The 14,030-nt window shown below is 44.7% G+C and overlaps 1 protein-coding gene across 1 annotated transcript in view; it reads left to right on the top strand.

Moving 5' to 3' along the window:
- Positions 1-6,419: 6,419 nt before the first annotated feature.
- Positions 6,420-14,030, top strand: part of Sptlc1 (serine palmitoyltransferase long chain base subunit 1) — a 46,459-nt gene continuing 38,848 nt past the window's right edge. Inside the window, exons 1-3 of the mRNA XM_028772118.1 lie at positions 6,420-6,490; positions 8,977-9,084; positions 9,655-9,749. Coding sequence (XP_028627951.1) covers positions 6,434-6,490; positions 8,977-9,084; positions 9,655-9,749 — 260 coding nt within the window. The 5' untranslated portion in view covers positions 6,420-6,433. The remainder of the gene's footprint in view (positions 6,491-8,976; positions 9,085-9,654; positions 9,750-14,030) is intronic.

Below are 14,030 nucleotides of genomic sequence, written 5' to 3'. Positions count from 1 at the left end.
GCCACGTGGGTGCTGGGAATTAAACCCAGGTCCTCTGTAAGAGCAGCATGTACTCTTAACTACTGAGCCACCCCAGCCATGCCGCTCAATTCTGAGAAGCCTCTTGAACTCTGCCATAGTCTCTAGCTTGTATTTGTTCTGTAAGTGGCTTTCATGAATACATTGGCAAACCTCCTGTGTGCTGTGTGATAGGAGAGTTATTATTAGTAATAAAGATTAGGATAAAGTAATCTAAATTTGCCTCCACCTGATTACTACAGTAGTCAAAATGCTGCCATCAAAACTGCTGGGTCTTATGAATTTATTCTCATTCTATTAATTCAGACATAGAAAGATATGGCCACACCCATCTTTTGGTGTTTGTGGTATAGTGTGCTGCTCACAGCAGCAGACCTTTGTGAAAAGATGCAAAGAACGCTCAGCACACTAGGGCCTGGTTTTCTTCTAAGTTGGAAGACAGGAGAGGAAGTCCTCTCTGGGAATCTTTTCCAGATGTACCTTAGCCTCAGATGGATACATACCAGTCTCTCCCCTTCTGTCACTGGTGTAATCTTACCAATAGGTCAAATGAGTCATTCATGGGGATCCACACAGCACCATCAGGCTGCATGGGAGTAGAGCTGCTTGCTCATGCTATTGCTAATATTAAGGGTGCTTTAAAGGGCCCATTACAAACATGGGTGGTGAACAACAAGGCTATACACTGTGCTCTCCATGTTCAAAAGTGGTTCTCACTTTCTAAACAGATCCTGGTTGCCTTAGTTAGGGTTTTACTGCTGTGAACAGATATTATGACCAAGGCAACTCTTATAAAAACAACATTGAATTGGGGCTGGCTTACAGGTTCAGAGGTTCAGTCCATTATCATCAAGGCGGGAACATGGCAGCATCCAGGCAGGAATGGTGCAGGAGGAGCTGAGAGTTCTACATCTTCATCTGAAGGCTGCTAGCAGAATACTGACCTCCAGGCAGCTAGGATGAGGGTCTTAAAGCCCACAGGCACAGTGACACACCTACTCCCCAAAGGCCACACCTTCTAATAGTGCCTCTCCCTAGGCTGAGCATACTGGTTAATCAAATTTCTTGACTTAATACTAAATTAACTATAAAGTGGTTACATTTCTAAATTTAAACACTGCTTCGAACACTGCGCCCTTTGGTAGATTTTCTACCCAACATGCAAGGCATCCAGGAAAAGCTCAAGTCAGAGCATGTCACAGGGCTCTGTAGAGACCTCAGCTGCTCTCACCACACGCTGAGAAAATCCAGTTCTCCAGGGACCCCAACCCCCACAGACCCTATTCTCTGCTCATTCTTCTCTGTTTATTGCCTACTTCATCTGCTCTGCCTCACCCTCGTCATGTAACTGCCAACTCTCCTCACGTCCTCGGACACTCAAGGAAAGCTCCTGCCTTGGTCTTCTCTGCTACTGTCTCTCCTACCTGCAAAGTCCACAGAGAAACTGAGAAGTGTTGGAGCCATGAAGTGTAAAAGTGACCCAAAGATCCACTAGGTATCTTCAGGGCTAGCCCAATCACTTCCATCTCTCAGCTTCCCAGAAAGGATTTCTTGATCATCCTTTCTAAAATCATGTGCTCTGTGATGCCTCTTAGTTACTGTTCTATTGCATTGAACAGACAACATGACCAAGGCAACTCTTGGAAGAGAACGCACTTAGTTGGGAGCTTGCTTATAGTTTCAGAGACTTAGTCCATTATCCTCATGGCAGGGAGCACAGAGGGAGATGCTGGCCTTAGTGTAGGCTTTTTGAAACCCACTCTCAGTGACACACTTCCTCCAACAAGGTCGCACCAACTTCATCGAGGCTACACGTCCTAATCCTAAAATAGCACCACTCCCTAGTGACTATTCAAACATATGAGTCCATCGTGTACCTTCTTATTCAGTCCACCACAATGATGTCAGTTTCTCATTTGTCCTTTGTGGTTTTCATTCTAGCATTTCCTGGGACTGAATATATTCTATCATGTTTGTGTCCTGGTCCTCTGGGAGAGTATACCGTTCAGGAAGGAAGAGATACTTGATTCATTGTTTATTTTTCCCTTCCTCTTCTCTCGGGCAGACATACTGTGGGTGCCCAAGAGATTGGTTAGGTGGCAGATGAGGAGGGGAAAGTCATCTTATGAAAGAAGAATAGAACGTCATAAAAAAGAGACACCATGGCCTTTCGACAACAAAAATATAGCCTAAACCTTTGAAAACTATCTGACAGTTGAATATCATAATAAAAAATGACTAAAAGATGAATTGGAGACTCAATCCAATCGTGTGTGGTACAGAAGAAGAAGGCAAGGGAACTGAGGCACACTGTAAACTTGAGAAACATATAAGATAAACTTGGAAGATCTAAACTATTTTAATAGCTATTTTGAAACAGAAGAACAAAAGGTAAAGAATGTCTAAGATTTTTTAAGAGTAATTCAACAAAACTGAAGAAAGTTGCATATCTACTCACTATGAACATTCAAACAAGACACGGTACAAAAAATATAAACGGTGTAGTTTTAAATTGAATAAAGGAATTTAGTAGGGATTCCTTCAGCGAAAATGTACAGGAAAAGATGATCAATGTCAGTAGTAATTATGGAAATGCAAACATAACCATGACCCACCATGTACAGTCAGTCCATCAGGATACCTGCCTCTAGTAGGACACTCAACAGTGCCAGAAAGCAATGTCTGTGAACACATGGGTGTGTGCTGTAGATGCATGCTGGAATATTCTAAGAACTCATTTAAGAGATGTCAGTGAGCTTAAGTATTTATCAAACTATCAACTATTTGATGAAGTGTTTAAACATACTGTTTTCAACTTATTTCTTGCCACAGGAGTTATATAGGTTTAGTTGTAAAATGCAGGATTTCAATAAGTGGATGGAATATATACAGTAGATCTGAGGAGAAACACATGGCTTACATAACATATGTCCACCTCAAATGCTGTTTTGAGGATGCAAAACGGCCCAGTAACTTTTTTAAAAGTTTGCATTTCATTAAAATGCAAAAACAGAGTTAGCGCATGAGCCAGCCATTTTACTTCTAGAACATTTGCAATGAATGGACTTTGCCTCATCAGACAGAAATGGTTCTTTGAGAATCAGGGCAGGATGCTACAACATGCGGAGCTGGGATCCTGAACTGAATAGAAAGAGACAACGGAAGAAGCAGCTTTCATCCCTGCCTCCTGCCTGTGAACACAATGTCATCAGCTACTTCTCACCTTTGCTGCCTTGCTCTCCCCTCCACGTGCAGTGTATCCCTTCAAACTGTGAGCCAAGATCAGCCCACCTCTCCTCCAACTGCTTCTGCCAGGTACTTGGACACAGCAAGTTGAAAGTAACTAGCGTATCTACTAAGGGAGAAATACCATTGTATTAAGGCAGAATAACTAATATGGTTAGCTCAGTAGTAAGGTGTTTGCCTATCGATGTGCGTCTAACTCGTTCTCTAACACTGGAGAATGTGAGTCTCCCACTCTTCAGGGATAGTTGGCTGATTCAGTCCACAAGGGCATCGGAAGTAGAAACGTCAAACAGGGGGTTTGAAAGCCCTGTGAGTACATGTGTGAGTGCATATGGTGAATGACCACACCTGGACCGCCTGTCAGGAGGCAGGTCAACTTTACTTAGGGTGATTGAAGGCTTATAAAGCTTGGGGGGACTGAGGGCAGGATGGACAAAGGTCACTGGCTGGGAGCTTGGGGTACCTGGAATGACTCATTAGTATGGGGAAGCATTTCAGGAATCTTGGGTGCTGGCTGAACAAGTTTTTTCAGGAGAAAGGAAATTGATCCTATAAACTAATTGAGGCTACCTGACATTCCTCAGCCTACTATCCTATACTCTAGTATAGTTGAAACTGACATAATTCTAAGTGCAACAAGACAGTTATAAGACAAAGATACTACATGATCCCAGGTATAAGATGGCTAACTAAACTCTTAAGAAAATAAAGCAGAGTGGTGCCTGTCTGGGGCCAGGAGGGGGAAGGGGACTCTCTGGAGCCTATTTTCTAAGAGTATTCTACCCTCATGACCTGCCCACCTCCCAAAGCCCCTAACACTACGTAGCCTCCTCCATTCTCTCCCCGCAGACGAGTTTATGAAGCTAGGAAACCGAACTTCCATAACTCAAGAAACCTGAAAGTCCAGTTTGGTGGTAGGACCTGGTGAGAGCCTTCCCACTGTGTCACAACCTGCCAGAGGCTGTCACATGACAAGTGAGGCCATAGGAGAACTGGCGGATAGAACAAAGCCACACTGTGATAGCTAATCTGTTCTCATAGCAATAGTAGTAATCCATTTATGAGGACGGAGCCTTCATGCATAACACTGCCCTACCTCCTAACATCTTAACAACGTCAATTCAGTTTCGATGGGAGTTTTGGAGGGGACATTCAAATGATAGCATCTCTGCGATAAAATCCGGGTTTTCAACATAAAAGCTTCAGGAGATACAAATGTTTTACTCTCCAAAATATCGAACCAAAGCCTAGCATCTAGAATGACAAAAGAGATTCTCAAAGCGGAGCAGTCAAAACAGAAATAATCCAACTGGAGAATGGAGAAAAGACACAAATAGACATTTCACCAAGGAGCTTTACTTGGTGGTTGGGGTGATGGCTCAGCGGTTTAGAGCACTTAATGCTCTTGCAGAAGATGCAGGTTGAATTCCTAGCACCTACACAGCAGCTCCTAGCCATATGGGGTTCCAGGGAGTCTGATGCCTGGATTCCACATATACCAGATACTTGTGGTAGACATACATATACCTTCATGCAAACCACTTGTACACTTAATAAATCTTTAAAAAAATAAAAGAAAGAAAGACAGAAAGAAAGAAAGAGGGGGGGAACCCAATACCTTTATTTGATGTCAAATAAACATATAAAAAGTTTCAGTGTCACCATCTAATTAAGAACTAACAAAAGCCGGGCGGTGGTGGCGCACGCCTTTAATCCCAGCACTTGGGAGGCAGAGGCAGGCGGATCTCTGAGTTCGAGAGTTCGAGGCTAGCCTGGTCTACAGAGTGAGTTCCAGGACAGCCAGGGCTCCACAGAGAAACCCTGTCTCGAAAAAACCAAAAAACCAAAAAACCAAGAACTAACAAATCTAACCAAAATGAAATATAAACACACACTTGTAAGACTGGTCAAAATTTTTAAAAGTGATAAATCCTGGTGAGAGTGAAGAGAAATTGAATACGGTCGCTAAATACAAAACTGGTACAGTCATCTGGGAAATAGATTGGATATTTGTGTGGGTGTGTACAGATGTGTGTGTGTGTGTACAGATGTGTGTGTGTGTGTGTGTGTGTGTGTGTGTGTATGGAGACCTGAGGATAGCCTTAGGTGCCCTTCTTCAAGAGTCATGTACCTTATTTTTTTGGGACAAGGGGCTATCTCTGGCCTGAAACTCAAGTGGGTTAGGGTAGCTGGCCCAGAGAACTCCAGGGATTCGTTTTCTCTGGGCGGCCCCCCCCCCCAGTACTGTATGGGTGCTGAGGGTTGAGCTATGGCCCTCTTTACTGACTGAACTCTCTCCAGATCGTTTACTTCTTCACAGTAAAATTGCTGTGTCAGTGGTACTTCTGGACAAGTCTCAGGAAATGCAAATTGGTATGCACACAAAATTTGTTATCTAAACTTTTTTTTTTTTTTTTTTTCCGAGACAGGGTTTCTCTGTGTAGCTCTGGCTGTCCTGGAACTCACTCTGTAGACCAGGCTAGCCTCGAACTCTCGAACTCAGAAATCCGCCTGCCTCTGCTTCTTAAGTGCTGGGATTAAAGCCGTGCGCCACCACCGCCCAGTCTATCTAAACGTTTGTAGCAGCTTTTTGACCATACTTTACCATGAAAATAACTAGACATACTCACACTATTTAAATACTACCCCCAACTCCCCTGTCTGAGGATCAAACTTCGTAAATTTCTGTGACTATTTTTTATAATGCTGCATGACCAGATTGCTTGTTATTTAAAGGGGAATTATATATTTCCTTCATGTTTTATTTTTTTCCGTTTGTATTTTGAGACAGGATGTAACTGTGTTACCCTGGCTGGTTTGGAATTAGCCATGTGGAGCAGGCTAGCCTAGATAGAACTCAGGAGATCCGCCTTCTTTTGCCTCCCAAATAGGATTTAAGGCCTGTACCACCACGCCCGGCCTAATTTCGTTTATCTTAATAACCCTGAGCTCAGCCGACTGCCCAGGACAAAGGCCGCGGGCTAATTCTCTCAACACAAAGTCCACCGGGTGTCGCCCTACAAATCTCAGGAGTTCCGAACCTCACCGGCGCGAGGAGGCCCCGCCCTACTTCCGGCAGTCCCGCCCCCGAGTTTCATGGCGTCACTAGTTCGCGTCGCACACTATTTGACGCGCTGTGACCCGCCTGCCGGAAGTCGGGTGGCTGACCATGGCGACGGTGGCGGAGCAATGGGTGCTGGTGGAGATGGTGCAGGCGCTGTACGAGGTGCGTTCGCCACCGGAGCCTCCTGTGAGCCCGCGGGCCGTGGCTTAGCGACCTGCGCCCGAATTCGCGGTGCTTCCTGCTCCCCCGGAGCACAGCGGACGGGGTCTTGGCTGTACCTGCCTCCTGAAGCCCGGAAGGGTCTCGGGAAAGCAGCTCTTGGGTGGGGTGCCGAGGACATGCAAGTCCTCAGAACCACGGTTGGAACTGATGGCGAGACGGGGTTAATGGGAGTGGGAAGTCTTAGGTGTGAGAAATGCCTTATCATCTGTTGTAAACTTTGCCCAGGGCACGGACAGAGTAGTTTAGAAAAGCAGAATAATTGGGAAGTGATGAATGAGGAGTAGCCTATCCTTTGCCTACAATTTCTATGTTCTAAACATTTAACTTTTTGAAAGATTTTTAAAGAAAGGTTGAAGGGTTTGAGTGGTTTTATTAAGCTATGTAAGACAATATGAAATCCAAATACCAGTCTTGGGAGAATGCTGGTTTATTGGACAACTGAGCCTTCTTGCTCTATCCTATAGAGCATATCTGTGTCATCTCTCTCAGGGGCTGATCATTACAGCAGTTGCTAACGCCACATGTGGCAATGAATTTGTAATTGCACTTTAGTGTGTAAATGTCGTTGACCAAATATGACTAGTGGTTTGTATTGGACCACAAAACTTGGAGATCATACTCTGAGCAAGCAGATTGATCGCAGTGCATAGAGAAGTCACCTTAATTGAAAGTGAATTTCAGTTCTTTTGCTAACATTGCAAAAGTTGCTGCATACTGGAATCTGTAATGATAATGCTCCATTATAAGAGCTACCTGAAATTTCCTTATGAAGATTAATCAAGAGAGAGCACACTTGATTTTCCTGTTTTGTACTGAGGGCCAATTTTTTTTTTTTTTTTTTTTTTTTTTTGGTTTTTCGAGACAGGGTTTCTGTGTGTAGCCCTGGCTGTCCTGGAACTCTGTAGACCAGGCTAGCCTCGAACTCTCGAACTCAGAAATCCGCCTGCCTCTGCCTCCCAAGTGCTGGGATTAAAGGCATGCGCCACCACTGCCTGGCTCATCCTTTATTGTTAATCTGTCTTTGTATTTAACTTTGTAAGTAAGTAAATAAGTTTATCTGTATTTTGAGGCAAAATCTCACTGGGCAGCCTGAACTCTCCTTGAATTCCAAATGCCCCTGCAGTTTCAGGAATACCCCAGCATGCCTAACTTTTAAATGCCTGGGCTTGCTGGGTATGGTGGCTCATGCCTTTAGTCCCAGCACTTCTGATCTACAGAGCAAGCTCCAGGCCAGCCATGACTACATAGTGAGACCTGTCTCAAAAACAAAACAAACAAAGGCCTGGGTTTGTATTTTGTTTCCTTTATTGCTGTTTGTTTAAGATAGGATCCAAATACGGATGCCATCCTCAAAGATCTGCCTCCCTGTGCTTCCCAAGTACTGGCCATTAAAGGGATGTACCATCACAGTCAGCTTAGCAAGCCTGTTTTAAATTATTTTTCTGGCAATAACCCACTGGAATAGAATATTTTGCACTAACTGAAGGGTTATTGGTGTCTAGATTCTTCTATGTAAACTTAGCCAGGCTTCTATCCTGAAAATATGTAGATGACAAGATACTAGAATAGCTAAGAGACCATCTCAGCAGTTAAGAGCTCTTACAGCTCCATCAGAGGGTCTGAATTCAATTCCCAGCACCCACATGGTAGCTCACAGCCATTTGAAACCAGTTCCAGGGGAATCTTATTCTAGTCTCTGCAGGTATCAGGCAGCCATAGGTACACAGACATACAGACAGATAGACTACTGTGCACATAAAAAATAAATTAATAACTTCAAATGAAAATAAAGCTATCTTTATACCTCTCAGCGTGGAAGCAACTTATAGAACAGAAGACTGAAGTTTCTTTAAGCATTTGTTACTGCCACCTCACCCACACTCCCCACTACACTGTCTAAGATTTAAGGAGATTTAGCTGCATACCGGAAATAAGTGAGGCATGTAAAACTGTGACTTATGGAAGCTGGTTTTTATATGGCTTAGTTAACTTAGCTGTGGGTGGACTGAGGTAGCAGACGGTGGTGCGTTCCGGTGCCCATGGGCAGGCTGAGGTGCAGAAGGTGTGTTCAGGTGTGTACTGTTCTCTTACAGTCATTTCCTGCCAATCAGAGTTTAAATTATCTGAAAGATAAGAGACCGTTGTTTTAAGTGTTGTGATTGTGTGTCAGGTCCCACATCTTGTTTGTTTCCATTAATGGGAGATTTTGAAGCTAACAGTGTCAGGGGTTTTCCTGTGCTAGAGTCATGGCCAGTAAGCTGGGAAAGGCATGAGGAGCTGCTGAGGAAGGCCTGGCCGTGAGGATTATGTGGGAAGAACGTGAAGGTCAGGAGGGGTGGTAGCACATCGTTGGGCTCCATTTCCCTGCAGGCTTTGAAATAGCTTCTTTGGTTTCTTTACTTTGTCTTTGCTCTTCTCCCTCTCAGGCTCCAGCGTACCATCTGATTCTGGAAGGGATTTTAATACTTTGGATAATCAGACTCGTTTTCTCTAAAACTTACAAGTTGCAGGAGCGTTCTGATCTTACAGCCAAGGTAAGGAATAAAGTGTCGTTCACTCCAGGTACGTGGAAGCCACATCTAATTAGGAAGGGAACCCAGCCTTGCAGGGTGTATCAAAATGCTTCTTGAAGGGAGAGCAGGGGGTACGAAGCTTCAGAGTAGACAAAGTGTGAGCCACACTGGAGGAGACAGCAGCCTGCTCAGGCGGGTCATGGGTCACGTGTGCAGCTGCTGTCCTTCAGTGACTACACACAGGCTATGTGAGTTGTCCCTGAGACGCAGAGGAGAGGTCTCCGTGTGTTTTCACAAAGGAGGCTCGGTGGGTGTTGGAAATAATCCTACCTACGTACATCTGAAGTGGAGTTTTGATACGTTGTTTGGCAGGGAAGAGGAAATCCTGAGCATAGAAGTAAGATTTTTAAGTTGTCACTTCACTCAAAAACTGCTTAGAAAAGAGGTTTAAGCTGTAATAAGGGAAGGGGAGGGAGGTGAGTACCCTGAACCCAGGAAGGAGGGCAGGGAGCTTTCTGTGGTTCACTGTTGAATGTGGCAGGGTTGCAGTGGCCCGTGCTGGACCACACTCTGATGGTTGTTCTTCTGTAGGAGAAGGAAGAACTGATTGAAGAGTGGCAACCAGAGCCCCTTGTGCCTCCGGTCTCCAAGAACCATCCCGCTCTCAACTACAACATCGTCTCCGGGTAACTGTTGGCCAAAGCCTGGGAAATGTGTGGTGTCCCTGTTAAATGAAGACATTTCTTTGAGTAACCGCTGTAGTTTTCAAAATTTTCAAGGGATGGCACGGGAATCTTCTAAACTCTAATTTGGGCTTATCTTTTTTTTTTTCTTTAAAAAACAAATCTTTCTTCCCCTAACTTGCACTCTTGCTTCTTGGTTCCCCCTTGTTCTGAGTTTTTATTTTACTACTGGTGGTGGGACTAAATACTGGACCACAGCGTTCTCTATCAGGTCAGGTCTTTGTACCGACTAGGGACAGGTAGTCCAGAGCAGACACAGCAGCATGCTGTAGCCCTCGAATGTCTCGGCACCCAGGGTGCCTGCAGGAGGAACCCGATGCCGCCTGCTCAGCCTTGCTCCTTTCTTCCCTGCTAATTCTGACTCTGGCTGTGTTGCCATTAAAGAGACCAGTGCTGTGCGGCCGTGTTCTTTCTCCTGTGCATCCTCTTGCTTACTTGTTAGTTCTCTCTGGCAGTCTGCAGTTCATCCACATCTTTCTCCAGGGCTATTCATCTCCTCTGTTCACTCACGTTAGCCAATAGGGTTTTCTTTCTTTCTTCTTTTTCCTTGAACCTCTGTCCTTCTCCAGTCCTGCCACTCAGAGACTCCTTGTAGTCTTATCTGTTGGCTTGAACATTTGGTCTCTGTCCTATATTGGCCTCTCTCCCTCTCTTCCTTTCTCTCTTTCCTCACCCTCTCTCTGTCTCTCTCCCTAAGTGGGAGGCGGATCCACACATCCAGTGTGTACATATGCAAATGTTTGCAGGCCCTTGGTCCAGTGTCTTTCTCTGCCTCTCTTTGCCCTTTTCCCCCAAGACAGTGTCTCACTGAATGAAAAGCTGTCATTGGTTTCTGGTTTGGCTGCCTGATCCAGCAATCCTCCTGTCTGCACAAAACCCAGCACTGGGGTTGTAGCACCCCACCCGCTGTGCTAGGCCTCTCTTTAGTTTTCTCCTTTATGCAATTAGAGGACAGACAGACAGACAGAGTCTGGAACATGTCTCATGCTTATCTTAAAATTGTGTTTGTTTCACACATGTACGATCTACTGACCCTCACTGTCTATTATTTTTTTCAACAATTTTTATTAAAGTCAAGAGCATCACATGCATCATTTACAGAAGCCCCAAGAGGCTAGGACGGGGCATAGGAGTCCAGCTATTCAGGAGGTGTCAGATGGGTCTCAGGAGCAAGCCCTGCCGGAGCTAGAGTCAATCCAAAGCAGCCCTCCCCCCCAAAAAAAGATTTAAATGTTAATAATAAATGGGCTGGGGTGTAGCTCAGTGGTAGAGAACCAGGAGGAGACAGCACATGAGGTAGTTTTAAATTGTTTCAGTTTGATAAAATTAGGGGTGTGTGTGTGTGTGTGTGTGTGTGTGTGTGTGAGAGAGAGAGAGAGAGAGAGAGAGAGAGAGATTGGGAAAAGAGAGAGAGAATATGCAAATGTGTTTGTATGTTTGGGTGTCTGTTGGGCCCCTTAGAGCTAAAGCTGCGGACGTTTGGAAGCCGCTCAGCATGGACCCTGGGATCCAAGCTCTGGTGTTAACAACAGAGCCGAAAGTCCATCACTGCTTAGCCGTCTCTCTGGCCTAACCCATGGTGGTTACTTGTTGTCGTGGTGCTAAGAATGGAACCCAGGCCCTGCGTATGCCAGCTGAAGTATGACCCTGTCTGGACTGATGTTTTATTGATACACTGAGTTCTACTGCAGTTGATGCAACACCTGTGTGCTTTAGTCCCGAGATGACATGAAAGTGCCATTTTAGTTTGTTTGTGAAGACACCTTGCTGAGCTAGCCACACAGCACAAAATTGAGTCTTTTAAAGTCTCAGTTAAAATTAAATAGGTAGTTTTTGTTGTGTTAATGTAGGTATGCCACTATCACTAGTATCTTAATTCTAGAACTTTTCATCTCTCCCCACCTCCCTCCCTGCTCCCAGGCCCTGACAATGTTTACCTTTTCGACTGACTAGGCCATTCTAGGTATTTCATATGAAAGAAATCATGCAAAGTGTGACATCTTGTGCCATTAAGCTTAGTGCCTTTGGGGCCATCTTTGCTATAGTAGCCATCAGTGTGTCCACCCCTCCTTGAGGTGGCTTCTATCATTTTTGAAGTGTCTTTTATGTTCCATAAGGTCTGGAAGTCACCTTTGTGTATGGTTTCTCAACTTTGTCAATAGAAAAACTGATACATGACCTGATAGCTTGTGGGTCACATACTATCCTACTTTACCAAGTCTGAGTAGATACACAGTTGTCACCATGCCAGGTTCCCATTGGTCTCTGCCTCCTGCCCCACACTGAGCCCAACGGTAGCCTTTCTGTGAGGGAACTCTGTGAGCCATGGATGGCCTTCCCCCTTCAATGTCATTACTGAAGTTTGTGAGATTTCTTTGGAAACCCTAACAATTTTAATTTAAGCAGTCCTTTCAGATGAATGTCATACATTCCTTCCTTAATATTTTTCTTGTTTTTTTCTTTTCTTTTCTTTTCTTTTTTTGTTGTATTTTTTTCGAGACAGGGTTTCTCTGTGTAGCCCTGGCTGTCCTGAAACTCACTCTGTAGACCAGGCTAGCCTCGAACTATCGAACTCAGAAATCTGCCTGCCTCTGCCTCCCAAGTGCTGGGATTAAAGGTGTGCACCACCACTGCCCGGCTCCTTAATATTTTTCTTAGTATTGCACATTTTGCATATGCTTCCCACATGGGTTCCAGTAGTTTCATGAGTCTGGAGTCCGTATGTGATGTGAGGCAGGCCTTGCAGGTAATAGCATGACTGCTCTTGTTTATGTAACTGACCTCTGCACACAGTCCCACTGCACACAGTGAGAGCTTTGTGATAAGCTGAGCAGGAGGGAAAGAAGCCGCTGTGGTTCTGTTCTGGGAGAGAACGCCTTCATTGTGCGCCTTGTTACCTGTGTCTTTGCCACACAGTGTCTTATCGTCTTGTGATAGCTCCTTCCAGTCTTGGTTTTAAGACTTCAAATATCGATGCTGAACTTTGTCCAGTGTCATTTCCATGTCTGTGTTTTTAAAATTGAGTCACCCTTGGGATTTGCCTTTTTGCATTTTTAAGATTCACTGATTGAGTTGAACACTCGCTTTATCCTGTTTACTTTTCTCTAGTAATGATTCAGCCTCTTTTCTGATACCTTAGGAGCAGGCATTCAGAATTTCGTAGATTTTGAAAGACACAGTGCTTACTTCTTCCATACGAGAGCTCTGTGCTTGGCCTGGGACAGTCTCTGAATGCCCCCTTCACTAGGAACGGCACAGCTTACGGCCTCTCTCTGCTCAGGACGCCTTTGCCCCTGTGAGTTCTGTTGCTTTAGAGCTTTAGAGAGTGGTGATGATGGCAGAATGTTTATTTTTTAAATGTGGTGTGTGTGTGTGCGTGCGTGTGCGCGCACAAGAGTGTATGTGTGACTGCCACATGCCTGTAGAGGTCAGAGGACAACTTTCAGGAGTGTGTTCGAGGGACTGAACTCAAGTCAGCAGGCTTTGTGGTGAGCACCTTGACCGCTGAGCCCTCTCACTAGCCATAATACTTGCTGTTGAAACCTGAGTATTCCCAACTTTTTACTTGGATTTTGTTTAAGTTTTTACTTTTTTTTTTAAACAAGAATGTTGCTTTCCTTGGACTGGCCTTTTAGTAGTTTCTGATTCACTGCCTTGTTTTGGGGCAGTATGTTCCTTTCTGAACAATTCTCTTGCTGAGTTTGGCTTTGTGTCTTTTATGTTTTTCCAAGTACTTTACTCATATTGGATATCATGATTCACAGTGTTGCTGGGCGTGGTGGCACACAGGTGTGATCAGTCATAGCACTTGGAAGGCTGTGCTGGGGGTTCAGGAAGTCAGGGGTAGTCTGGCCTATATAAGTTTAAGACCATCTTGAGCTACAAAGTCAGGCCCTATTCCAAAATAAAGAAAATACCATGTTTTATAGTACTGGGTATTATGACATGTATCTTTAGACATTTTATAATAAAGCAAACATGGCTTTATTCCTGAGGTGCTGTGTGTCTGTTGCATTCATTGTTGCTCAGATATTTCATCTCAGATACTTTCTGTCTGCTCCACTGACAAGTGGAAGAGAGTAGACAGGACTCCCTCCTTCTTTCCCTCCCTCCTTCTTTTCCTCCCTCCTTCTTTTCCTCCCTCCTTCTTTCCCTCCCTCCTTTTCCTCCTTCCTTCTTTCCCTCCCTCCTTCTTTTCCTCCCTCCTTTCCCTCCCTCCTTCTT

The sequence above is a fragment of the Grammomys surdaster genome, unplaced genomic scaffold (assembly GCF_004785775.1).
Source record: "Grammomys surdaster isolate TR1022 unplaced genomic scaffold, NIH_TR_1.0 211, whole genome shotgun sequence".
Lineage (NCBI taxonomy): Eukaryota > Metazoa > Chordata > Mammalia > Rodentia > Muridae > Grammomys > Grammomys surdaster.
Note: the sequence above shows the minus strand (reverse complement) of the source record. Positions and strands in the feature narration are given on the sequence as shown.